The sequence below is a fragment of the Sander lucioperca genome, chromosome 4, assembly GCF_008315115.2.
Source record: "Sander lucioperca isolate FBNREF2018 chromosome 4, SLUC_FBN_1.2, whole genome shotgun sequence".
NCBI lineage: Eukaryota > Metazoa > Chordata > Actinopteri > Perciformes > Percidae > Sander > Sander lucioperca.
In genome coordinates this window covers 36,160,351-36,188,243 of record NC_050176.1, presented here as the reverse complement: position 1 = coordinate 36,188,243, position 27,893 = coordinate 36,160,351, and the positions used below count along the sequence as shown (strand labels likewise).

Here is a 27,893-nt window from a genome sequence, read left to right as displayed (position 1 = left end):
TCTGGCGTTTCCCCCTCTCATTCCCCCTGCTCTGGCGTTTCCCCCTCTCATTCCCCCTGCTCTGGCGTTTCCCCCTCTCATTCCCCCCTGCTCTGACGTTAGTTTTTCATCAGATTCTCCGTGGTTCCAGCTTGTATATTGTGAGGTATTTTATCTGTTTGGTATAATTACAAACTGAACATCTCTTGGACTGTTTATTGGGGGAACAAACAAACAATTTTGGCATTTTTCTAATTTTTTTCGACATTTGATGGACCAAACATTCCCGGCAGATTAATCTTCTCGCTGCTCGGTGCTTCAGCGTCACTGGGCGAGATGCTGAGATAACGTTGGTCAGCGTTTGTTCGGATTATGTAATACTTTCTTCTCCCGGTCAGTCCACTTTCACATTCCTTCAAACACGCAACAACAAACTTCAGTCGGCTGCTCCTTTTCATGTCTGCCGGCCAATCAGACGGCCGATCTAAACCACATCCAGACCTCCGCCCTCCTTTGCTCTCTCTCCCTCTCCCTCTCTCTCACTCTCCCTCTCCCTCTCTCTCTCCCTCCCTCTCTCTCCCTCTCCCTCTCCCTCTCCCTTTTCCTCTCCCTCTCTCTCCCTCTCTGTCCCTCCCTCTCTCTCCCTCTCCCTCTCTCTCTCTCTCTCCCTCTCCCTCCCTCTCTCCCTCTCCCTCTCCCTCTCCCTCTCTCTCCCTCTCCCTCTCTCTCTCCCTCTCCCTCTCCCTCCCTCTCCCTCTCCCTCCCTCTCCCTCTCCCTCTCCCTCTCTCCCTCTCCCTCTCCCTCCCTCTCTCCCTCTCCCTCTCCCTCTCTCTCTCTCCCTCTCCCTCTCCCTCTCTGTCTCTCTCCCTCTCCCTCTCTGTCTCTCTGTCTCTCTGTCTCTCCCTCTCTCCCTCTCCCTCTCTCCCTCTCCCTCTCTCCCTCTCCCTCCCTCTCCCTCTCCCTCCCTCTCCCTCTCCCTCTCTCCCTCTCCCTCTCCCTCTCTCCCTCTCCCTCTCCCTCCCTCTCTCCCTCTCCCTCTCCCTCCCTCTCCCTCTCCCTCTCTGTCTCTCCCTCTCTCCCTCTCCCTCTCCCTCTCTCTCTCTCTCTCCCTCTCCCTCTCCCTCTCCTCTCCCTCTCCCTCTCTGTCCCCCTCCCTCTCCCTCTCTGTCCCCCTCCCTCTCCCTCTCTGTCTCTCTCCCTCTCCCTCTCTGTCTCTCCCTCTCTGTCTCTCCCTCTCTCCCTCTCTCCCTCTCCCTCCCTCTCTCCCTCTCCCTCTCTCCCCCCCTCTCTGTCTCTCTCCCTCTCCCTCTCCCTCTCTCCCTCCCTCTCCTCTCTCCCTCTCCCTCTCCCTCTCCCCTCTCCCTCTCCCCTCTCTCTCCCTCTCTGTCTCTCTCCCTCTCCCTCTCCCTCTCTGTCTCTCCCTCTCTCCCTCTCCCTCTCTGTCTCTCCCTCTCTCCCTCTCCCTCCCTCCCTCTCTCCCTCTCTCTCTCCCTCTCTCCGGCCGGTTCCTCTCTGGCGTGCGGTCAGCCTCAGATTCCAGCTCATTTCTTCTCATCTGTCGTTGAAACCCAACTCCCAGCAGATTAATGGGTCCGCTCAAATTACGTGGCACACTCGGAGAGAAACTCAGGGTTTCTCCCCTCCTCCTGTTCCTCTCTCTCTCTCTCTTTCTGTTTGTTCAGCTGTCCCTCCCCCCTCCTCCCTCTCTTTCCTGCCTCTGGAGAGCAGGATGGAGCTGGCGGAAACACGTCTCGAACCCACAAACACTCAGCGAGCAGCGACAACAAACGTCAGCAGTTCACCTCGCCGGGCGCTGCCAACGACAACGCCAGCCAGATCCCGATCATAGGCGTCCTTCACGGGGGGGGCGGGGTTATAACCCCCGATAATCAAAACAGGCTTTTGTTGCTTTCTTTCAACAATTTTTTTTCGATGCTTTCTGTAACTTTCTTGGCTTTTTTTGTCACCTTTTTTATTGTTTTATGTTTTTTTTTCTTCTTTGTTTTCGAGGTTTTTTTTGGGATAATTTTTCCAATTTTTCTCGGCCTTTATAATTTTTTTGTCAGTTTCTTGTTCGAGTTTTTTTAGGGACAATTTTTCAAAATTTTTGTCGCCTTTTATAATGTTTTTTTTTCCTGTTTTTTTGGACAATTTTTTCCCAATTTTTTTTCGCCTTTATGATCGTGTTTCTTTGGGACAATTTTTCTAATTTTTGTCGCCTTCATGATGTTTTTGTCACTTTTTTTTGAGTTTTTTTTACCTACAATGACCAATATTGCACAAGTTGTAATAGTGCTTATGTGTCGCTGATAACGACATATCGAGCTATAATAGAAAACAACGACGCTATCAACACGTTGCTATGATGATGCAGATGAACGTAATTCCCAACGACAACATGTGGTGGTGTGGAATGACAGCGTTATATTTGCTCGTAAATTAAATTCAAAAAGTCTCTCGTCTCCTCGTTGGTCCACTTCCATCTGTCTTTGTAGACACCATAGACAGTATATAAGAATGGACCAGCAGGTCCCGTGTCTGTGGACAGAGACCAGTGAAGGATATTAGAAGATCTTTCCCGGTGATGGCTGATCGTTACTGAGCACCTCCCAACTGAGCTTGAAGACGTAGATGTGACGTGAGCACCTGTCTGAAAGTTGGAAGTCTTCTGGTAGCTGTGCCAAGAGAAATCTCAATCATCCCAATCTAGCAGAGACGAGAGCGTAGGTATATGTAAGGAGATAACATAGACACAGGCTAATTATTGATCACTAAATGATAGTTAACATTAGTAATTAACTTAAACAGCTAATGGAAGTCCAAACTGCCTGAGAGCTTCTCCTGTACTATACGGTAATTCCTCTACTATGAGACAGTAAGTCTCGTGGTTATGACCCAATCGTTAGCCTATTTTTATAAAAACGTCTGCTACGGAGCCATAACGTGAGCTACAAGGTAATGGAGCCTTTTATACATTGTCGTGTTTCTTTAGAAATAAACAACGGACAAATAGAGTCTTTAAACTCTTCAGATGTAAAGTTATTCTCTGTCAAAGTGACGTCAGAATGAATGGCAGTCAATGGGATGCTAACGGGAGGTGATGGCTTGGTAGCATCAAATGGCGCCATAGGAGCTACGCGGTCCCGAGGAGAAGCTGACCCCGTTGGTTCCACCAACACTAGTTCCTTCCTGAGGCTATGCAGCAGAGGCACCGTGGCTCCGTCCGGCGCTTAGCAACTGCCCAGATGATTGTGATTGGTTAAAGAAAGCCAATACACCAGAGCACGTTTTCCTCCCATCCAGGAATGCTGCGTCCACTAGGGCTGCACGATACGTGGAAAATATCTCATTGTGATGATTTTGACTGATTGCGATATGATTCCCCGGTATTGGAGGAGTGATACATTTTTGTATCATTATTCTCATATAACCCCGGTCTCACGGCAGTTTGTGTAAATGTCACGTTATTTTTAATCTATTGATACGTGTTCACGCATGTTTTTCTCTCTCGTTTTTTTCCCGTGTAATGTGACGTTATTTTTACGTGTTCACGGGCACGTTTTTTTTCCCGGGAGACGGCCGAAAGGACGCCACACACGCCGGGGAGGCGGCCGCTGGGGACGCGCGACAATAACGGACGGTTGTGATTAGGAAGACTACGGGAAACTAAACGCCACACGTGGGACGCCATCCCCGCTCGCCCGGGTGAAAGTCCTGTGATGTTTGACCCATCCACCCCCCCCGACCACCCTCCCTATGCGGATTTCGGCTCTTTATAGGCTACTAGGGATGTCCGATCTGACCACGTGATCGGAAATCGGGCCCGATCACGTGGTTTCAGACTCGATTGGAATCGACGTTACCTCCCGATCAGGACTCGGATATATATGTATATATATTCTCATTATTTTTTAACACATCTATAGTATATGCGGTGGCACAGAGTTTAGACCCTTTTGACTCCACACAGAACAGCAACGCGTGCGGCATGACATCACTTTGATGCAGAGACGCTATTGGTTAAATGCCGGCAAGTAGAACACGGACGCAGCTTGAGCGGAAGCGCGAGTATGTCTGCGGTCTGGAGGGATTATAAGGTGATGACAACAACGTTGCCGTAGCAAACTGTGAGATATGTAACAACAGAGTTTGTTGAATGTTAAAATAAGGTGAATTAATAAAAATAGGAACATCCTGGATCTGTTTTTTTCTCTCTTTAATTCTTCTTTTTTATATATTATAAGAAGTATCGATCGGGACTAGCGTTATCAAGAGAGGGAGAGAGTGGAGAGAGAGGGGGACAGAGAGGGAGAGAGAGGGGGACAGAGGGAGGGAGAGGGGGAGAGAGAGGTGAGAGAGAGGGAGGGAGAGGGGACAGAGAGGGAGAGAGAGGGACAGAGAGGGAGGGAGGAGAGGGGGACAGAGAGGGAGAGAGGGGGACAGAAAGGAGGGAGAGGGGGACAGAGGGAGAGAGAGGTGGACAGAGAGGGAGGAGAGAGGGAGAGAGAGGGGGACAGAGGGAGCAGAGATGGGGACAGCACGAGCGGGAGAGAGAGAGGAGAGCGTTAGAGAGGGGACAGAGATGGAGAGAGAGGGAGGAGATACGAGCCAGAGCAGGGATAGAGCGGGGTCATCACGGGAGGAGAGTGGGGCGAGCGAGGGAGGAGAGCGAGAGAGAGAGCACAGAGAGAGAGAGAGAGGGGACCGGAGAGGAGAGACTGAGGTAGGAGAGCGAGGAGAGAGAGGGCTAGAGAGTGGACGAGAGGATGAGAGAGAGAGAGAGCGACAGAGAGCGTGGGACAGAGAGGGAGAGAGATGGAGAGAGAGCGGGTGACATTGAGACTCAGCGAGTGGTAGTAGAGAGCTGCTGCATCTAGCAGAGTGGAGTTTGATAGATAGGGACAGTAGGGCGGGCGTAGGAGAGAGCTTAGAATCATCCATGACTCGTGACATCGACGGGGAATAAACACCGGATCATGAGCACATAATCTCGACTTATTCTACTCTCTAAGTCATTTTCCTGCTGGGCCACGATAGGCCTTCATGAAATACACATACTTCATCACTTTTTGTGCTCTCCGCACCTCACGTAAAAAACAGTAGAAAACGTTCCCGTGAACACGCTATCATAGATTAAAACAATAACGTGACAGTTACACACCTGCCGTGAGACGGCTGGGCTTATTGCTAATTTTGGTCAGGTTGATAAGTATTAAATTTAAAAAGAGTGCTACAGTGGGGATTTTGCAAGGATCTGACCACAGATATGTGCACTATAGTCTCATATTGTGATGTCGCTACAATATGCATCTAATTAGTGCAGCGCCTAACTAGCGACGACCCTCCGCTCCGCACGCTCAGTCGGAGGAGGGTCCTGGCAAGGCGAGACTTGTCTTAGTGACCGTGAAATAGAAAGTGTGCGTGTGGTGATTGTACTGGTGCTGTGGTGTAGTGTTCTTGATGTGTCTGTGTGTGTGTGGTGCTACGCCGCGCCGGCCGCGCTCAAGTACCCGAGTTCCCGATCCTCTGTCATGTTCCTCAGGCTTTTTCTAAATGTATCGCCGGCGAGGATGGGCAGAGGCTCCCGTTCCCTTAGTATCATGTTCTGCGGACTGCCAGCAGCGAGCACCAAGAAAGGAGCACTGCGCTCCGCGTTTCTTCTTCGTGTTGACCCGCTTTTGATCTGGTGTACGAGGGCAGACGGAGCACGAGGCCCAAGTATAGCCGCGAGCGCCGAACGTGCAGTAGGCCAGGCCGCCGCGTTGTCCTGGATACCGCAAAAGTCGTGTGAAGTTAACCAGAGGGGCAGTTAGCCACGTCAATGAGCTGCAGGGTGTAAAGGCCACGAGATGAGTCGATGAGGAGTGGAAGAGAGAGAGAGAGCATGAGACGAGTGAGCGGAGAAAGAGAGAGAGAGGTAGTGCGAGGGAGAATGAGAGAGGAGGGAGATAGTTTTACTGCGAAACGTCACAGGAAGTGCTTTTATTTGAAGTAGGCTACACGGAAGTTGTCTGTTGTGTAGCCTACTCTTGCTAGCTTACTGAGAAGCAACATGTCCGTCAGGCTCCAGTTGTTCACTTTCTTGTTTGTAAAACTGCAACATATGAACAGTAAATGGTCACAGTAAAAGACAAGCGTTTTTGGTCGTCATTCGAAGCCATTCCACTACAGCAGAGTTACTCTCCACGGCTGATAAAATGCAATGATATTACGTGTAGCAAGCTCAACATTAATTCCCGACATGTTTATATCTGTCAGCCGCTGACGTACCGTCACCTGTTGGACATACATCTGTCCGTACCGTCTCTGGTTCTGTCTCTGACCACAGGACAGAAACAGGACAGCTCTCACTTCAACGCAGCGTAATAACTCCTGGAAATAATATCCATCTCGCAAATGTATCTGTCTCTGCAGTCATCTCAACCATCGAATACAGCGACAGGAAAATAATACGGCTTTTTTTTTTTCCTGTGGTGTTGGTGAATTCTTTAAAAAAACATGCACCACTAATGTTGCGTTAAAATGCGTTGTAACTCGCGTACTGAGATTGTAACGAGTATAATATTACCGAAATTTAATTAGTAATGCGTTATATTACTGCGTTACAGCAAAAAGGAATACATTACTGTAATTGCGTTACTTTTGTAACGCGTTACTCCCAACACTGCTTGTAAGTAAGTTATAAAACATTCAGATGAAAATGTTACCTGTGACAGACAGAGTAACTCCAGGTGAACCAGTATATTTCCCACCTTGGTTTGTTGTGAACCTGAACTTGTACACAGCTGAGTCTCTCTCTCTCAGTTGTGTGATTCTCAGACTGCAGTCGTTGTTGTTAGATTCAGACTGCACACGGCCTGAATACTCTGAAACTGTTTTCAGATCCACAAACTGTTGAATAAACCAGAATATTTCCTTAACTGTAGTAGCAACGCCACCTATACTGGATGGGTATGTGTAGCTGCAGGGTATGTTCACTGTTGATCCTTTAACAGCACAGATCCGAGTAGAGGTGTAAGTCACTCCCCAGCCATACTGACCCTGTATCACTGTAACACAGAGCACATCAGGAAGCACAATGAATGAATACAGTGCATCTGTCTAACAAGAACTGAAGTAAAATGAATGTCAGAAAATGCCTGAAAAGTTTATCTTATGTGAACACATTCAGCATTTAATTAAAAGACAAGTTTGTTTTCCTGGTGGAACATAACTTAAGTGGACAATAGTTAACAGAAACAGGAAGTGAGTGATGGAGCTTGAGTTTCCTCTAAATTAGAAACATGGTGTCCTGTTACCATGGTTACTAGTTTGACACTTTGTTACTGACTCAGTGGACTAAACAAGGAAATGATTGAGGTTCAGTGTGTTTGGACCATAGACTGTATATAGAATGGACCAACAGATCCCGTTGCTCTGGACGGAGACCAGTGAAGGCCTTTAGAAGCACTTTTCCGGTGAGCGCTGAGCGTTACTGCGCAGCCTCCAACTGAGAGAGACGACGTAAATGTGACGTGAGCAACGTGTCTGAAAGTTGTAAGTCTTCTGGTAGCTGTGCCAAGAGAACTCTCAATCATTCCCAATCTAGCAGAGACGGAGAGCGTAGGTATATGTAAGCAGATAACATAGGCACAGGCTAATTATTGATCACTAAAATGATAGTTAACATTAGTAATTACACTTAAACAGCTAATGTGAGACGAAACTGCCTGCGCGCTTCTCCTGTACTATACGGTAATTCCTCTACTATGCGACAGTGAGTCACGTGGTTATGACACAATCGTTAGCCTATTTTTACCAAAACGTCTGCTACGGAGCCATAACGTGAGGTACAAGGTAATGGAGCCTTTTATACATTGTTGTGTTTCTTTAGAAATAAACAACGGACAAATAGAGTCTTTAAACCTTTGCAGATGTAAAGTTATTCGCTGTCAAAGTGACGCCAAAATGAATGGCAGTCAATGGAATGCTAACGGGGGGTGATCGCTTTGTAGCATTAAAATGGCGCCATAGGAGGTTCGCGGTCCGAGGAGAAGCTTACCCCCTTGGTTTGGACACGGTCATGTCCACTGATGACCTCTGCTGGTTAATAAGATACATGAGGGCATTAAATAATGAAAATGTGTCAGACATGATTTTTCCTCTTGTGGCATCATCACTTCCACCAGAGCAGTCAGCTGATTTTGCTGGGGCTTTAGCTCCGAATGTTTTGAGTGTAGTCCCGAATGTATTTTGAAAGGCTGACAATATGAAACCGGACAATAGCCTATGTAAACCCCCGAAATCATAAGTTGCCTTATTTAATTGTGCGTTGGCTTTGCACATACTGCATACATCAGTTTAATACCTTGATGCCATTACCACAAAGTTTAGGAGCGCAATACTAATGATTTAGTTTGAAGTTCCCGTGACGTGGCGTTTACAGTCTATGGTTCAGACTCAAACACACGGAGCTCTGAAGCAGACCTGTGTGTCGCTTAGTGTCGACTCTTGCTGTAAAAAGCTGTGCAGCTTCAGGTTTATAATGGACGGGCTCTGCTGTCGACATGCTGCGACAGATGTGTTGCGTTTGTGCTCCGTGTATTTCTGCCGTAGTTTCAGTTTTCCACCTCCGATGTAGAGTCGCGTACAACCACTTCCCTAAACGTTGTCTCATTCAGAGACCAGAGCAGGGCTGGACTGGCCATCTGGCATACCGGGCATTTTCCCGGTGGGCCGACGCACTTTTGGGCCGAATCGCCGATATAAATAGCCTTTTTTTTTTTTTTTTTTTTTTTTTTTGGGCCGCACCGGCCCATAAAGAACTCCTAGTGGCCCATTTGTTAATTTTCTTTATTGGCACTGGCCTGACCCAATCAAATCCAAGAACCCCCTTCTCCACTCCACGAATCCCAATAGGGCCACGCCTCCCGGCCCTGAGACACGAGCTGTAATAGTTATGCTGGAAGTTTAGCATCCACATTAAAATGGATGAACGACCACCAAAGCGCAAGGGAGGTACAGAGAAATTACGGGAGAAAAAGATTAAGAATCTACAGGCGGATTCCTCAAAATGTGCCAAAATTTCTGACATGTTTGAGGCTGTAGTAGCTTCTTCAACATCAGCATTACCTGAAGCCGAGGAGGAGGAGAGGTGGCTGGCTATACAGAGAAGCAGAAACAACATCAAGACAGGGAAGAAGCCGAGGAGGAGAGTGACCATGACAGGGCCATGGGAGTGAGTGAGGACAAGATGGAAGAGAGTGATCGTTTTGGATCCTTCAAGAGGGGTCTCAAGACTTATCTGCTGATCTTACACTTAAATAATTAATTAATTCTTAAAGTTATGATATGTATATTAATGGTATTTTTATTATTTTGTATTATTATTGATATTTGATATTGTATTGCCATTATTGTTATTATTACTATTTTGCTTAATATTGGCTGAGCAACTTTAAAAACTGTTTACTGTTAATTTTAACTATTGTAAGATTCATATTTTGTCGCTTTGGACAAAAGTGTCTGCTGAATACAATAACCATAACCATAACCCTTCCCAAAAGCTACAATAAAGGTGGGAGTAGTATATGCCCTGGAAAAGAGCTAATTAAGTAATTCAAGGAACACTGATGCTTGTATCAACGCTGATTTTATAGATCACAGAGTTTTCAGCTACACAACAGGCCAACCAATAGCATTTTTAATGTAACCTTAAGCAGTTAGGTTACCTGACAGCCACTAACTTTAATGTTACAGCCAAACTGCTTGTTGTCCTTATGACATGAGGCGCACATAACGTGCGACACACACACACACACAGCCACACACACACACACACAGCCACACACAGCCTCACAGAGTTACATGAAGTTAAGGTACAGTCCAAAAGGTTAAAGGCTCCACTAGATGGTGTTATGTCAGAGGAAGACTGTAAGTAAACTCACACACTGAAGGAGAGGGGAAGTCCTCATGTCCTCTTACAGCACAGGAAAAGTTGTCTGCAGGATAAAAGGAGGCTGAATAAGAATCAGATGTTTGTCCCTGAATGTTCTGTCCATTCTTGTACCAGACGTAGGAAGGATGACCAGGTAGAGGACAACTGCTCTGACACTTCAGCTCTGCCCAGTTAGAGGACCAGGAGACCTCTAATCTGCTCACCTGCACCTGGAGATCTGAATATGTGAATAAGGAACAGAAGTCTTAATTTTAGACTGAACTGTCAAAACACACACACATACACACACACACACACACACACACCTTTCATAAGATGTTGAACTCTTGAAAGTAATTTATTAAATAATGTAGATGAAAATATTACCTGTAACAGTCAGAGTAACTCCAGGTGAACCAATATATTTCACATCTTGGTTTGTTGTGAACCTGAACTTGTACTCAGCTGAGTCTCTCTCTCTCAGGTCTGAGATTCTCAGAGTACAGTCGTTGTTTTCACAGTGAGACTGCACACGCTGTGTGTACTCTGAGATTGTTGTCAGATCCACAGTTTCACCATTACCTAATTCATTAAACCAGAATCTTTTCTCAACTTTGGTATCAAGGCCTTTTATTCTGGATGGGTATGTGTATCTGCAGGATATTTCCACTTTTGATCCCTTGAAGGCACAAATCTGAGTAGAGGTGTAAGTCACTCTCCAGCCATACTGACCCTGTATCACTGTAACACAGAGCACATCAGGAAGCAGCATGAATTAATAACTTGAGTTAACAATCAGTTAAAAAGACAAAGTGATCATACTACCAACATGATCTAGGGAAAGGTAACCTGGACAAGCTTCAAAACCCTCAATTAGACCAATTATCTGCAGCTATTATAAAAGTCCTTTCCTCATCATGCATCTGTCTAACTTAACTGTATTTTAGAGTTTGATCAGGTTTTATCATATTTTATCATAGTCGGGACACAGGAAAAAGTGTTACTTTCTGGTATTTATATATATGTGTTAATTGTTTTGCAAAAATAAGCCTGAGAAGTGCTTCTTACGTGTTAACAAAAAATACATTTTACAGACTCTAGGATAGAGCAGAATTATACATAACATATGTTTTAACTTACGTTCTACCTCCTGTTAACAATAATTCTTATATGACTTTTTTTCAAGTTATTTCAGAATTAAACCAAAGTGAACAGGCAAAATCAAGTCTAAACACAACGGAAGAGTTAAATAGGTTGAAAGTTGAAGAGCTTATATGTATTAATATACATACATAATACATTATTAGGGATAATAGTAAGTATATGAGTTTGTACATTTCTTGGTTAGTTTCCTCTCTGTTCACTCTGAGGTCAGGTTGATGCTGAGGTAAGTGTGAAAACTAAAAAGAAATGCAGAACACTGAAGTCAGAGAGTACAGAAGGAAGTAGCAGGGTTGGGCTCAGATGTGTGATCAATAAAGAGAAGTTGAGACGCTATGTGATGCCTTTACTGACCAGTATTCCTTTAAACAAAAAACAACCAGGGTCGTCTTTAGAACAGATTAAACAGTAATATGTTATGTTAAGTGCTTAGCACACAGTTACTTCATGCAAAGGACAAAAGTCAAAGATGCTGGCCAATTAACACAACAACAAACTAAACTGATACCGTCTGCTGAGTTTCCACAATTGTAAACAAAACAAATATTTTTAGAGTTTCTGGAAGTTTGCCTTTCACACAACTCTGATCCACTTATTCACACATAATGACCTTCAGTCCCACATTTTCCCAGAATCCCTCTTTTAAAGACTGAATGTAACTGTAGATATACAGTACCTGACACAGAGAGAAGGAAGACAACAAATCCACTCTCTGCTGCAGTTAAACTCATAGCTGCTCCTCTCATCTCTCTGTGTGAGACAATAAAACATGTCAGCAGATAAAATAATGTACACAGGAGGTATGCAGTATCAATAAACTAATCAGTAAACTGTTTCTACTTACAATGAAGACGGACGTCGTCTTTAAAGATGCCTCTCCTCTGTTGTCAGTGAGCAGAAGACAGATATCAGGCTGGTAAAGACTACATTTCCTTCCTCTTTTGATCATTAATATGCATGAAGAGCCACATTTCAGCACACACCCACAACACCATAAAGTTTTGTTGTTTTACAAACTATAAACTTCAAAAAGAGAGTAAGAAACTAATATTGACCTGTTGTTAGAAAACCTGTTTCACCACCAACATCCCACCGACACCAGAAAAGAGCATTCATAAAGAGAAGAGAAAAACAGACAGACAGTTCATCTCTATGTGCACTGATTCAGGATGTCACACAGTCTGCAGGTGTAGTGATGGAACAGGAATGTATTTGACCTGTGAACCATGAGGCAGTTACATTGAACACAATGAAGAGCAGAGTATTAATCATAAGAGGGGAATGGAAAATGACATAATTGTTTTTTCTTAGTATGTCTCTTCTCTGTTCTCTCTGCGGTCAGGTTGCTTCTCTTTGCAGAGAAATGCAGAACACTGAGGTGTGAGAAACTCACATGCATGTTAGTGTTAACTAAACATGGACATGTAACAAAACAAGGGGTAAAAGTATGAAGTAAAAAGTATTTTAATGACTTTGGCTTGTTTAGATGGATCTGTTGGATAAACTGTGTACAGAGATGTCCTACATTTAAAATGGGATAAAACAGAAAACTAGAAGGGTAACTCTGAGAGTGCAGACCTCCACCAAGCCATGCCCTATTTCACAATGCTAATCCAGTGAGTTTTTTCCCAGTCTGAAACAAATTTTTCTGATTATTCCGACACCACATACATGCAACACAAATGCTCTATCTCACAATGTTAATAAAAGTGAGAAATAATTTGTGTATCCTCACCGTAGTTTGGATCCGCTCCAAAATGTAATGGTTTCTTCCTAGGGCCGATCTACACCCTTTCACCAGGTTTCATGAAAATGGGGCCAGTACATTTTCTGTAATTCTGTTGACAGACAGAAAAAGGAAGGAACAAACAAACCTACAGACAAACTGGTTAGAAAACATAACCTCCTTGGCCTAACATTTAAAAAAACATTCAGACCTCCCAGCATGCAGCCAAATAAAACAGAAACTACCTGCATGGCTAGATACCACAGGAGGTAAAGGAGAAAATGTGTCTCTTTGTAGTTTGGGTGGAGTCAGCCTTCAAAGCAGACAGTGGAGGGAGCGCTCAGAGTGATGGAGCCTGAATGGGCCACACAGATACTGAATCAGGACCCTGAAACATTATTGGTTCTTTATTTTCACATTTTATGAGTGAAACTATTTGCATTTAAGTCTTTTACCCTGGACATTTAATTTACTAAGATCAGGAAGTCCCAATAGCGTCAGGTTTGCTGTTGTAAAACCCAAAAGCAGATCAGACCAGGGGTACGTCCCATAGCACTTAAATTGACTCCTTGAAGCCTCCACTTGCCTCCCTTCCTCACGTCTTAGTCCCTCCTACCGAGGAGGCCCGGGAGAGACGAGAAAATCATCGGAGGAGAGAGGCAACGAGCAAATGTGTTGAGAGATGAGACGTCCTTTCCTCTGAAGCGTCACATGACTTCGTCAGCTGTTTGGGCGGAGTTAGAAACTCCTTCAGCTGCACGGCTTCTGGGAAGGCTGCTCTCTTGTAGGTAACACTTTATTTGAAGGAGTGTTCATAAGACTGACATGACGCTGTCATTATTATGACATGACACCTTTCATGAACATGAAGGAGTCATTTTGAGTGTTCATGACTGTTATTAAGTGTCCTTCAACGCCTACAACACATGTGCCACCAGTTGATTCAAACACCAGTTAATCCAGAACACCAGCACAGAGAGCAGCTGGCTGGCAGACTCGAGTGTGGGTCGTGATCCGAACGATTGTGATCCAGATGGTGTGGGTAGACGACGGGGTCTCCAGGACCGAGATCAGAGAATCCTTTACTATGACAGAGAGATCAATAGTCAGTTGCAGGCAAAACACACTGGCAAGTAATAGAGAACTAAACAGGCTGGCATCTAACGCTATACTGGTAGCTGTTATAAACGTAAGCAGTAGGGGAGACCGGGGATAGTTGTAACATTTGACATTTCTGTTTGCATCTTGGAGCTCTTTTAAGCCAGCATGTTCAAAATGTGATACAAACTAGGTACATTTGTCTGCTATTAAATGATGTAGCTGTTATATCTGCAACCCAAACAGAAATATGCATGGTTTACCCTTAAACACAGGCAGTAAAATGTTACAATTTACCCTATAGTCTGGTTAGTTGTACCATACCCTGGGGTGAAATGTAACATTATGATATACACTGGAGTGAAATGTAACATCAGTAAATTAGAATTATAACAAGAACTTGATATTGAAACTTTCATTCAACACTTAAATTACTTTTTAATTTTATATGTGTGTGTATATGGGTTGAGAGGCACACCTCCATCTCTTTAATCCAATTTAAAGAAAAAAATACAACCAAAAACTTTGCTTGGGGTAGGTTGTAACACTTTCTAACCCAGACTCTTGTTACAACTAACCCTGACTATTGTCGCCATGAACTAGCTTAATTTACAGCTAACGGCTAAAACATTAGCACTGACAACCAGCATGAAAGATATCCATATAGACACACAATAAACAAGATTTACGTTTGTTGAGTTTAACTACAAAACTGGCAATGCTATCACAAAATAAATTAGGTAATAAAAATACTTTCTTACCAAAAACATAGTTTTTTTTCCTTTCTAAAATGTGCAGTGTCTGTCACACGGGGCTGCTTCTTCACATGTGTATTAAGGACTAAACAGAGCATGTTTAGAGTGAATCAGGAGATTCAGAACTTGTGACAAATGGCAAATATGACAAATAGTTCACATTGGTGACCAACATCTTTGATAAGAACAACAAACTCTTTACATCAACTTGTTTTAGTTGAACAAAGGCTCATAATTAGAGAGTTGTACTACATGCTATATAAATATACTATATATAGCATATAGCCTAAAAGGGACAAAACTAACAAACTAAACAAAAATGAGCAAAATAAGCAAAACAAAGAAACCAGCAACCAAAATAAAAAATAAGATATTATACAAAATGTATGTTGCACGTCATTTTTGTTTTTTCTTTTCTTTTTCTCCCCCTTAACCCTTCCAACCCCCCCAATGGGTCTTTATCTAAATCCCCATATCAAAACATTTTCAGATGAACCTAATAAGGTATAAATAATTACATTTTTAAGATACACATACAAAATCAAATCATTTTCATCGCTAAATGAAGTGCATCCTTCCTAGTCTTAAACATAACATGGCCTAAAACTAACTCTACAGTAGAAAATAAGCTTTCATATACATCAGTAAGTCACACAGTACCTGATCAGCTGATCTGAACAATAAGTCATGTTTGACACCTCGACATGATTCAGTTCAAGCTGCCAACACCACATTCTTCTAAACGTTCTGCTACATGCTGCTGCTGACTCCTACCTGCTGCTGCTACTCTAAACTGACAATAACATCTTCTGGAGTTGAAGGTAAATGTATCCACTTCCCCCACATCCTCCACAGCCTCGCTCTCCTCAGGGATATTTCAATGTCGTACTACTTTGTTTCCATCAGGTGAGTCCTGCCTCTGGTTCTACTGCATCTGCAGAAAATCACATGAAACTCGTGTAAAGTTCTGGATGGAACTGTGACTGTAAATCTGAAGTGGGCCTGTTTTATTGGATGCAGGAGGCTCTAACCTGACTGGACTTCACACCAGGTCTTCCTGCTCCTCTGGGTCTTCTGTCTGCTGCAGTGTCTGAGATGTTCTCATACGCAGGACGAGAGTCTAACTGATGGGGAGAGATGACAAAATGAGGACCTCATTCATGACAACTGCATATACTAAGAGTTAATCAAAACAAAATTTCACATTTAAATTAATTTAAATTATTTGCAGATATTGTGTCATGGCCAAATACATTACTGGTTTCTACTCAGCAAGTTATATTTTAAACATAAAGTTATCTTACCCCTTCTTTAGTTTTCAGAGCATGTATGAGCCAAGGTATTATAACTGTGATATATGGGGAAGTCTCTCTCTCTCTCTCTCTCTCTCTCTCTCTCTCTCTCTCTCTCTCTCTCTCTCTCTCTCTCTCTCTCTCTCTCTCTCTCTCTCTCACCTCTATCTCTTCAGGTTCATGTGGTCCAGTGGTGGAGCTCAGAGTTTTCTTCTTCCTGGATTGCGTCCAACAACAACAAATACAGAATGTATGACATTTATTATACTTAATCTAAAGTAACTGAAAGATAGTAGAAGAAAATAAAAGAGCGGTGACTGAACTGATGGATTTTTCTGGTTTTACCTCGCCCACAGACTCAGGAGCAGCAGAGGAATCAGCATCAGGACCACCACAGTCAGCCTGATGATATTCATTATCATTGTTGAACTCCCTGGAAATATAGACAGATATGTGATACACCTCAGTCAGTCAGTGTCATCCACCTCTGACATGATGGAGGTTCCTCCCTGAACACAGCTACAGGAAAACAGTCTGGAAATGCACACAGGGAATGTTATTTTCTTTTAACCAACTTCAACTTCCAACTTCATTTGTGTCCCCAAAGGGTGATTATGTGTGCAGCAAGTATAAACACATACAAGACACATAAATATATTTTAAGTTCTACACACACTCCAACTGGAACACAACCGTAACAGTACGAGGACAAATAAATACCAGTACAAGGTGCATGGATAGCAGCATCAAAGTAACCTACAGAGGGTAGGAAAAAGTGCATATCAGCCTACAAAGCTGACACAATATAATCAACAATGACAATCGTCAACAACATCAGCATCCACTATATTACATCACCAACCCCTTCCATCAACGTTTCTGACATCCACAGAGTCAACAGACTAGAATATATAACCAACCACGGAATAAAGAAAGAAAGAAAGAAAATAAAAAGAAAGAGGACGAAATGAGGTAGCCAAGAGATCAAAGAAGACTCCTCCCCTGACCCCTATTCAGTAAAGAAATGGCTGCAGGTATAAAGGAGTACTTATACCTGTTGCTCCTTACAGATGGATGTCTTAGACGGGAGCCAGACGGCAAGGACTGAAATTCAGAGAATAAGGGGTGGGAACTGTCGGAGCGAATAGCATTAGCTTTCCTGACTATCTGTCCATGGAACAGGTCTGATAATGTGCACTGTTGGACACCCAATATCTTGTTGCTCATCTTCACAACTCTGTCTAGTGCAGTTTTGGATTTGATGTTAAGATTTCCGAACCAACAGAGAAGGGAGAAGGTCAGGACAGATTCAGTATAAGATCTGTAGAACAGAATCATGAGGGATTTGTCGACATGAAACTTGGACAGTTTCCTCAGGCAATACAGATGCTGCTGGCCTTTCTTATATAACGCTTCAGAGTGGAAAGTAAATTTGAGCTTGTTATCCACTATGGTCCCAAGATATTTATAGGTTTCAGCATAGTCTACAGTCTGTCCTTTGATAATGGTAATGTGTCTAAAATCAATGCACATGTCCTTAGTTTTCTGCACATTTCACACCAATCTACAAATTCAACAACTACAGGACCGTGGCTGTTTTCACTGTCATGTAGGAGGCTGACTATCACAGAGTCATCAGCGAATTCGTGCTGACTACAGCAGTCGTCGGTATAAAGAATATAGAGGAGAGGGGAAAGGACACAGCCCTGGGGAGACCCAGTGGATGATATCAATTCCCCAGACGTGCATCCATTAACCCTCACTCTCTGAGTTCAGGATGTTAAAAAGTCAAGAATCCAGACTGCAATGTTAAAATCTAAGCTAAAATTATTGATAAGTTTATCAATTAGAATGTGGGGCTGGATTGTGTTAAAAGCTGACGAAAAGTCAACGAATTGCAGCTTGGCATGATTTTTGTTTCCTTCAAGATGTTTTAAAACAAGGTTTATTAAGGTCGCAGTGGCATCTTCTACTCCCCAGCCAGCTCTATATGAAAACTGAAGAGGGTCAAGTAGATGTGCATCAATCTTGGTAATGATATCTCTTTTTATCAGTTTTTCGAAGGACTTCATTACAAGAGAAGTCAGGGCCACAGGTCTGACCAGTTATGGGCTGCTTAACATGTGAATCAGGTCTAGTGCAGTAAACAGGTGTTTGTAGGTAAAAGTCAAGAAACTTACCTGCTACAACAATCAGATGTAAGGTGGAGTTCTGACGTCCTCTTCTGTTCTGGGCTTCACAGTAATAATTCCCACTGTGTTCAGCTCTGAAGTCAGTGATGGTGAAGATCTGTCCTGATGCTTTTGGTGAGTCTTCATTCTCCTTGTACCAGGTGTAGTTAGCTGCTGGGTTAGCATCACTGCTACAGGTCAGATTCACTGAACTGCCCTCCACTATCTCAGCAGAGGGACTCACTGACACAGAGGGAAGCTTTGGACCATCTGGAGGAGATTTAGAGAGACCCATGTCATTCACATGAAATTATGTTTGTATTAAATATTAGCATGACTTTCATTTGTCAACCTACACAATCAGACCATAGTCAACATACATTTACATCACTTCTTTGGAGATTGTTAATAAGAGTTCTGTACCAAAGAAATGACATGTGAACCAGGTTCCCTGTGGCTACATGGCATATGTCTCTTACTGCTGGGTCACCAGATTTCCTTTTCTCCAGATGTTTGGGACTTACACTGAACATCTACTGACAGAGACGATGACTTGATCTCTCCAAACTGATTCTCAGACTTGCAGTAGTAGTTTCCTCTGTCCTCAGAGCTGATGGAGGTGAAATGATAACTTCCTTCTGGTCCTTGAAGCAGTGTTTGGTTCTCCTTGTACCAGGTGTATTTAGCTGCTGGGTTAGCATCACTGCTACAGGTCAGAGTCACTGAACTGCCCTCCACTATCTCAGCAGAGGGACTCACTGACACAGAGGGAAGCTTTGGACCATCTGGAAAAGATAAAATAAATTAGGTACCAAAAATTAGGTTGGATTTCTTTGGTGCTACATCTTGTGTTGAAATGAGTAATAGTTGTGTGTAAAAGCATCTAAACCTTTAGAGGTGGTTTGTGACTGGCAGCAGGATGATCTCTTTGTTGGGACCACTTAAGTGATAAACATTAAATTCTAACCAGAGAGTAGAAGAATGTTCCATATTTTTGAGGGGAAACAGAAATAAATAATACCACACAATATGTTTGATATATGTTGTAAATACTGGAATGATGGCCCTGATTAACTATTGATGAGCAGATTTGGTGTAAGAGGGTTGGACTGAGAACAGGACAGAAGCCTGAGGTGGTTTTCTGGATCACTGATGGTTTGAATCCCCTGAACATCCGTGCAGATCTGGGAGACATTTGTAAATAAAACTGTCTTTTCATCATCTACTGCAGCAGCTCAGTGAACTACAGCAGCAGACTGGGAAACAGGCAGAACTGAAGAAAGAACATGATCAACTAAACACTGGAGTGGCTAATAAAGCTTTAACAAGTTGTCATTAGTTACATGGTGGTTTTTAAATGAGCTTTGTTTTACTCACATTTTACATTTATATTGATGTATTTCCCTAATTCCTTCTCAGCTCTACAGTAATACTGTCCAGAGTCAGAGGACCGGATGGAGCTGAAGATGAGCTGTGGTCCTTCACTGAGAGATTTAAAGACTGGCTTCTCCTTGTACCAGTATGTGTAGTTAGCTGCTGGGTTAGCATCTCTGCTACAGGTCAGAGTCACTGAACTGCCCTCCACTATCTCAGCAGAGGGACTCACTGACACAGAGGGAAGCTTTGGACCATCTGGAGGAGAAAACATAGAGACATAGAGACATTTAACATTTAATTCCAAGATGAATTTGTTTTCACAGTGGAAGATATTTAAATCAACACTAGTTCATAGAAACACAAAGTGGGTGGTGAAACTTCACTTCCTTCTATGTTAGAAACTCAGATTGTAGAAAAACTATGGTGTCCTGTTACCATGGATACTAGTTTGACACACTTACTGACTCAGTGGAGTAAACAAGGAAATGATTGAGGTTCAGTGTGTTTGGACACTGTCATGTCTACTGATGACCTCTGCTGGTTAATAAGATACATGAGGGCATTAAATAATGAAAATGTGTCAGACATGATTTTTCCTCCTGTGACTTTTTCTGACATCATCACTTCCACAAAGAAACTTGAATGGACAGATTCATTCTTCTCAGTCATGTTTTGTGAATGGACCAGAATAAAAAATGAAAGTTAAAACCTTTACCCATGACGTGTTTTACATCTGACATGAAGGGTCAAGATTGCTGAATAACACATTTCAAAGAAGAAAAGTGTCAAACAAAGACACAAGTACATATTTTAAACAGACGCAGGACATGTTGACAAATGTTGTGTGGCTACATTTCCAGTGTGAGCTCTTATTTTACAGCTTTACTTTACAGTGAGGTCAGGAAATAAGAGATCATTGATTAGTGATTTGGTTTTCATCCAAATCTGCAAAATAAATCACCAAATATCACAGAGTTACATGAAGTTAAGGTACAGTACAAAAGGTTAAAGACTCCACTAGATGGTGTTATGTCAGAGGAAGACTGTAAGTAAACTCACACACTGAAGGAGAGGGGAAGTCCTCATGTCCTCTTACAGCACAGGAAAAGCTGTCTGCAGGATCCAAGTAGGCTGAATAAGAATCAGATGTTTGTCCCTGAATGTTCTGTCCATTCTTGTACCAGACGTAGGAAGGATGACCAGGTAGAGGACAACTGCTCTGACACTTCAGCTCTACCCAGTTAGAGGATGTGGAGAATCCACTAACATGCACCCGGAGATCTGAATAATAATAATAATAATAATAATAATAATAATAATAAATAATAATGAGCCTAAGTCTTCATTTTAGACTGAACTGTCAACACACACCCAAATGCATGTAATCATGTTAATGTTGTCATCAAGATGTTGAACACTAAGTCATTTATGAAATATTCAGATGAAAAAGTTACCTGTAACAGACAGAGTGACTCCAGGTGAACCAGTATATTTCCCTGTTGAATGGTTTGTTATGAACCTGAACTTGTACTCAGCTGAGTCTCTCTCTCTCAGGTCTGAGATTCTCAGAGTACAGTCGTTGTTTTCAGAGTGATACTGCACACGCTGTGTGTACTCTGAGATTGTTGTCAGATCCACGGATTCACCATTACCTAATTCAGTAAACCAGAATCTTTTCTTAACTTTGGTAACAAGGCCATTTATTGTGGATGGGTATGTGTAGCTGCAGCGTATTTCCACTGCTGATCCCTTGAAGGCACAGATCTGAGTAGAGGTGTAAGTCACTCTCCAGCCATTCTGACCCTGTATCACTGTAACACAGAGCACAACAGAGAGCACATTCATCAACTTTATTTCCAGACTCAAGGTCCATTCAGAGGACACAGACATGACATACAACATACATTAAAAAGAGGAAGATAAACATATACAAAGAAATAAAATCAACAGAAACAACAATACTGCATTTCTATAAAAGACACTATACCAGTGTTTCCATAGTGATGATTGGTATCGTATGGCACTGAACCTGGGATTTACTAGCAGCATAACAATGCTGTTCTGGGAGACGTTCAGGCGACAAATGAATTTGTAGCTAAGACTCCTCAACAATGCCTGGAAGGTGCTGATCCCTGCATTACAAAATAGGTCACTTGCACTAGAGCACCTGGGTTTGTTGAGCAGTATCCTCATACAGTCATTATAAGCAACCTTAAGCTTCTGCATACTTGCCTTTTGAAACTTAGTCCATAAGGGAGCAGTATAAAAAGGAGCGCAATATGCTTTAAACAAACTAATTTTGACATCATCCGTGCTAATGTGGAATTTTCTTACCAACGTGTTAGCTTGGGCATATAATATGCGACGCTGCCAGTATATATCCTCATCATCAGATAATTGATCTGTAATGTAGTGACCCAGATATTTAATTTTATTACAGACACTCATCACTTGTCCTGACAGATAATAGTCTGGAAAACAAAGATCTTTATCCACTTTTGTCCTACATATCAAGACGGCACTCTTTTTGGCATTATACAACACATCATATTTCACCCCATATTCAGAGCAGATATTCAGTAGCTGCTGAAAACCAGCACTACTGGGAGAGAAAATGGCCAGATCATCAGCATACATGACATGGTTAACCAAGGTGTTACCAATCATACAGCCAGTTTTGCATCTTGTCAATTGGTTGGATGTACAAGCTGAAGAGTACTGGTGAGAGTCCCCCGACTTACACAATTACTTGCCCCAAAGGAGGCAGAGACTGTATTACCCCATTTAACCTGCATACTCTGGTTGACATACCAATAAGCCAGGATTCTTGTAATGCTGTCAGGGGCACCCCTTTGGCTCAGTTTTTCAAATAGCTTATAATGATTGACTCTGTCAAAGGCCTTGGAAGCATCAATAAACCCAATTAGCATAGATGAATTCTGCCTTATGTACCCCTGTGTTGCCTCCTTCAAGGCATAGATACACACATCAGTACCAAGCTTAGCTTTGAAGCCAAATTGATTGTCAGTGGTACCAATATAAGGACATAGATGATCAAGAAAAATCCTTTCCAGTACTTTAGATATCACACTGGCTAGGGCTATTGGCCTATAATTATCCAAACTCCCAACCTTGCCAGTTTTTCCTTGATGATAGGCACAAGCGTAACAGACAACATAGATTCAGGTAGCAGGCCATGTGTCATGAATCCAGAAAAGCAAATGGCAAGCAGTACTGCCACCTTTGGGCTAGCAAACTTAAGGTGCTCTGCTGTGATGTGGTCTGACCCACTTGCTTTCTTATCAGATAGCTGTGCTACTGCCTGGCAGACTGCACTGGAGGTGATTATCTCTGGAATACTGTTAACAATATTTGCCACTTTGTAGGGGTCACTTTTAACACAGTTAAATAAGGCAGAGTAGTGTTGCCTCCACAGCTCAGCTATATTATCAGCTCCAGATACCCCCTCTATGGCACACAGAAGCAATGTATTGGCCTTATTTAGAGCTCTCACCTCCTTCCAGAAGCCAATGACATCCTTACCCAGAAGTTTCTCAGCCATAGAGTTTGCTCTCATAGCCTGTTCATGTTTACCAATGTAGCGGATGGCATATTTGAGTCTGGTGCTGGTAAGCTTTTTATACTCAAGGATAAGGCCATTTCTGGGTCTGGCTGCCTGCACCCATGCCTTAAATGCTACCTTAGCTTCTGCATGGTGTACCTCAACATGCTTGTTCTAGCCAGGCTTAATGTTGTTTGTTTTTACTGGTAGAATAAAGTATGGTCTACTAGCCTCATACATTGCACCCACAATACTGTCATACATGGCACAGAGGGTGTCACAGTGGGAGATATCATTACAGTTCACATCCGAGCACATAATAGCATGTTTGGGTATACAAATATTACCGAGAAGAACCTCAGTTTTCATACAAGAGATTGTCATTTGTGAGTTTTGCCCAATCCAATTTAGTCTTGCAGCTATCATTCACCCCCTGGGTCAACTCAGGAAGACTCTCCACATCAAGCTTCATAGCAAACGGCACATGGTCTGACATGGATGTCCCATATAGAATTTCTATAGATTGCAAGATCACATGGGCATCAGCAGTGCTAATGCAGTGGTCAAGCCATGATGTTGTGTGCCAGGCTTCACTTATATAAGAATACCTATCTGCTGGTAGAAGCAGTTGGCTGGACAGTATAAGGTTATTCTCCTCACAAAACTGTAATATATGTCTGGCAAACAGAGACTGGCTGTCTGTAAGGTCTGCGTTCATATCCCCTACTATCATTACACAAACGCTTGTGTAATGATTCTCTTGAATAAAGGAATTTATATAGGCAAGCCTATTTAAATATGTCTCCATTCTGTGAACACCCATAAGGTGTATATATACATTGAGAATAATAAGTTATTTATTTTTAAACTTCAATTGTGCAGCAATACACCAGTCCTGATGACATTCATCACTGAGTCCAGCTTCTTGTGCCATAGGATAGCCACACCCCCTGATATCCGTCCTCTCACTATACCCATAGTAAGGTCTGCTGTGGATTCCTCAGCTCCGTGGAAACTGTCATTAAAAAAACTTACATTTTCCTAGATCCTATTTAGATAAAAAAGTTTCTTGCAGACATACAATGTCGCATTTTTGCAGCAGGTTATCCACAACCATACGTCGAACCCTATCTCCAGCAGTATTGCCGACACGCCGCCCCCGACAGTTATAGGATGCAACACGCATGTTTGAAGATTAAGATAGCGGGGCCGCAGCTCCAACAGGCCCCTTTGCAACAGGTGTAGAGATGGTCGTGCTGGAACCTTTAACTCTTGCTGTGCGTGGCTCATAATATCGCCGCACAACAGAGCCTTCAGGCCATAGCTCCGGGTTATACACCATTGCAACATCCTCACACTCAACAGTCACTTTAAAAGAGCTGTATCTGGTGTTCACAGTTACAATACGATCACAATGAACATCCCGGCTGAGTTTTTCTTTAAAATATGTACACAGTGCCTCTGCATGAAGATCTGGTGAGAATGTTGTAGCAAAGGCACTAACCTGTTTTGTTCGCACCACTTTTATGTTACTTTGCGCACTCATGCCAGTAACAGGCTTTGGCCTCCTGTGCGCAGGTTTGTCAGTGCGCTGCTTTACTGGGGCAGACCCTCTCAACCCTCTGTTGTCAGGCTTGCTTCACCACAAGGCTTCATTTAGGTGAATTTGAAGAAGCAACTGTATTTTTAAAGCTTCCATTCGCAGTGGAAGCCTCCGCACGCATCCTAGCGCTGCCTACCCCCACTGCCTCCGTAGACAATGCTGGAGCCGGGACAGCAGTCGTGGAATATTCGATATCAGGAGACCCAAAGGTGCTAGCATCCGCAGACAACTCCCTGCCGGAGAAATCCACAGGAGAAGCCCCAACCAATAGGCCTACACTGCCACTGGAGATTCCAACTGCATTCAACATGTCCTGGTTATGCTTCTTACCAACACACGGCACCAGATAACTCCATTATAGCAACTCTGCGGTCGATAATGGAGGTGACAGACCGCAGATCCTCGCCGACATCAGCCTGGAGTTTTATTGAGTGCCTCAGCGCACAAATCTCAACGTGCAGACGCTCCATCTTGCAGAGTAGATTGGAAACGGCATGTTGTTAAACGTCACAGGCGGCAACTCATCCAGGTAATGGGAAACAAACCGTACGATATTTTCCCCACCCTCGTTTAATACTTTCAGGCAACTTGTGATGTTGTTTACATCCTTCTGGTTACCTTTAAATGTCACATTGCGTTGCTTCGTGTTGGGACAGAGTTCAAACAGCACTTTCTTTGAAGACTCAATCCACTCAGATTCTGAGTAGTTTGATGCTAAAAGGACTAGTTCGTCCTGACTCAATGTCTTTATTTTAACCACGAGGAAGTTAAGAAACTCATCCTCTACGATAGTTTTCCCATCAACAGTCTCATAGATCAAGGGTTTTGTTCGAGGCCGACTAACGCCAGTAACAGCAGCAAGAGCAACTGCCCCTCTGCTGTTACCTTCTGCCATCTTATCAATCTATCACATTGAATTAATAACTTCAGTTATTAATCAGTCCTACCAACATGATCTAGGGAAAGGTAACCTGGACATTCTCAATAATCAGACCAATTATCTGCAGCCATTAAAAAGTCGTAAAAAGTTCCTCATCATGCATCTGTCTAACTTAACTGCATTTTAGAATTTCATCAGGTTTTATCAGATTATATCATAGTCGAGACATAGGAAAATGTGTTACTTTATTGTATGTATGTATGTGTTAATTGTTTTGCAAAAATAAGCCTGAGAAGTGCTTCTTACGTCTTAACAAAAAATACTTTTTACAGACTCTTCTAGGATAGAGCAGAATTATACATAACATATGTTTTAACTTATGTTCTACCTCCTGTTAACAATAATTCTTATATGACTTGTTTAAGTTATTTCAGAATTAAACCAAAGTGAACAGGCAAAGACAAATCTAAACACAACGGAAGAGTTAAATAGGTTGAAAGTTGAAGAGCTTATATGTATTAATATACATACATAATACATTATTAGGGATAATAGTAAGTATATGAGTTGTACATTTCCTGGTTAGTTTCCTCTCTGTTCACTCTGAGGTCAGGTTGATGCTGAGGTAAGTGTGAAAACTAAAAAGAAATGCAGAACACTGAAGTCAGAGAGTACAGAAGGAAGTAGCAGGGTTGGGCTCAGATGTGTGATCAATAAAGAGAAGTTGAGTCAGTACGTGATGCCTTTACTGACCAGTATTCCTTTAAAAAAAACTTCACCGTGATAAAGTGAGCTGTCGTTTCTACAACCAGGGTCGTCTTTAGAACAGATTAAACAGTAATATGTTTTCACAGAGTGAGGAGGGAACGGTTCTGAATAAAAGCCACAATATTCTCTGTTTACAGCATGTAAAAGTGCTTAGCACACAGTTACTTCATGCAAAAGACAAAAGTCAAAGATGCTGGCCAACACAAGAGAAGATCCTGCTGATATCTAATCCACACAAAAACAATCAAAATTGTAAACAAAACTAATATTTGTAGCGTTTCTGTAAGTTTGCCTTTCACACAACTCTGATCCACTTATTCACACATAATGACCTTCAGTCCCACATTTTCCCAGAATCCCTCTTTTAAAGACTGAATGTAACTGTAGATATACAGTACCTGACACAGAGAGAAGGAAGACAACAAATCCACTCGCTGCTGCAGTTAAACTCATAGCTGCTCCTCTCATCTCTCTGTGTGAGACAATAAAACATGTCAGCAGATAAAATAATGTACACAGGAGGTATGCAGTATCAATAAACTAATCAATAAACTGTTTCTACTTACAATGAAGACGGACGTCGTCTTTAAAGATGCCTCTCCTCTGTTGTCAGTAAGCAGAAGACAGATATCAGGCTGGTAAGACTACATTTCCTTCCTCTTTTGATCATTAATATGCATGAAGAGCCAAATTTCAGCACACACCCACAACACCATAAAGTTTTGTTGTTTTACAAACAATAAACTTAAAAAAGAAAGAGAAAGAAATTAATGTTGGCCTTTTGGTACCAAACCTGTATTGCTGCCAACATCCCACCGACACCAGAAAAGAGCATTCATAAAGAGAAGAGAGAAACAGACAGACAGTTCATCTCTATGTGCACTGAGACAGGATGTCACACAGTGTGCAGGCAGGGTTCAATATTAGTAACATCCACCAGCACAATGGACATGTAACACACATAAACAGTTAAACTGGTAGGGTCTGGTGTAGACACACAATAGTGATATAATGATGTCGATAAGAAAAAGGTACTTTTAATGACTTTGGCTTGTTTAGGTGGATCAGTTGGATAAACTGCAGAGATGTCCTACATTTAAAATGGGATAAAAACACAGGACACTAGAAGGGCACTCTGAGAGTGCAGACCTCTGCCAAAGAACTTTATTTATCTGTTAGGAACTTCATAGGAACATCCATAGCAATGGGGTCAACCCCTCCCCTTCTCTTAGCTTAAAGTTCTCTTGTTTCTTACTAGAAATTGCTCCCAGCAGATTTCTGAATGGGTCTAAAGAGGAAACTCTATGATGGGGACGTCTAGTGTAATTTAGGAGGATTTAGATTGTTGTCTACTCTGCACCGTGGCAGACAGGGAGAGGCTACAGAGAGTAGTAAAGGCAGCACAGAGGATCATCGGCTGCCCTCTCCCCTCCCTGATGGACATTTACACCTCTCGTTGCCTCAGCAGAGCAGAAAACATCACCAAGGACAGCTCCCACCCCCCCTCTGATCTGTTTGGTCTGCTGCCCTCAGGGAGGCGCTACAGCTGCATCAGAACAAGGACTAACAGGTTCAAGAACAGTTTCTTCCCAAAAGCCATAACC

At 42.8% G+C, this 27,893-nt stretch overlaps 2 protein-coding genes across 4 annotated transcripts in view; both read right to left on the bottom strand.

Annotated features, from left to right (window-relative positions):
• The window catches only part of LOC118494829 (B-cell receptor CD22-like), a 105,431-nt gene extending 87,022 nt beyond the window's left edge, over positions 1-18,409 (bottom strand). Inside the window, exons 1-9 of one of the 3 annotated variants that reach the window (XR_004897032.1) lie at positions 18,109-18,409; positions 16,274-16,361; positions 16,091-16,145; positions 15,668-15,760; positions 15,411-15,570; positions 12,793-12,895; positions 12,113-12,127; positions 11,902-11,938; positions 11,758-11,807 (exon numbers count right to left, since the gene is read on the bottom strand). Coding sequence is in view for 2 of the 3 variants with exons in the window: in XM_036000159.1 (XP_035856052.1) it covers positions 15,562-15,570; positions 15,668-15,760; positions 16,091-16,145; positions 16,274-16,361; positions 18,109-18,394 (531 nt within the window). In the remaining variant the exon portion in view is untranslated. Of the gene's footprint in view, positions 1-11,757; positions 11,808-11,901; positions 11,939-12,112; positions 12,128-12,792; positions 12,896-15,055; positions 15,571-15,667; positions 15,761-16,090; positions 16,146-16,273; positions 16,362-18,108 lie in introns of those variants that run through there. The other 2 variants (XM_036000159.1, XM_036000158.1) reach the window with 2 other exon arrangements.
• A 1,059-nt stretch (positions 18,410-19,468) lies between these two features.
• Positions 19,469-26,921, bottom strand: LOC116042139 (sialic acid-binding Ig-like lectin 7). Its single transcript, XM_036000609.1, has 5 exons — positions 26,856-26,921; positions 26,688-26,761; positions 20,931-21,287; positions 20,536-20,757; positions 19,469-19,731 (listed from the first exon to the last, which is right to left on the bottom strand). Exons 2-5 carry the CDS (start codon positions 26,755-26,757, stop codon positions 19,469-19,471), a joined length of 912 nt encoding a protein of 303 aa, XP_035856502.1. The 5' UTR covers positions 26,758-26,761; positions 26,856-26,921.
• Positions 26,922-27,893: the final 972 nt, after the last annotated feature.

Bases quoted from the DNA above. Each gene is read 5' to 3' on its own strand.
- LOC116042139 (XM_036000609.1), bottom strand. From the start codon at position 26,757: ATGAGAGGAGCAGCTATGAGTTTAACTGCAGCAGCGAGTGGATTTGTT. The intron at 21,288-26,687 runs GTACTGTATATC...TCTGTGTTACAG, and splicing joins CTTCCTTCTCTCTGTGTCAG to TGATACAGGGTCAGAATGGC. The intron at 19,732-20,535 runs GTGAGTTTACTT...TTTCTCCTCCAG, and splicing joins CTTCCCCTCTCCTTCAGTGT to ATGGTCCAAAGCTTCCCTCT.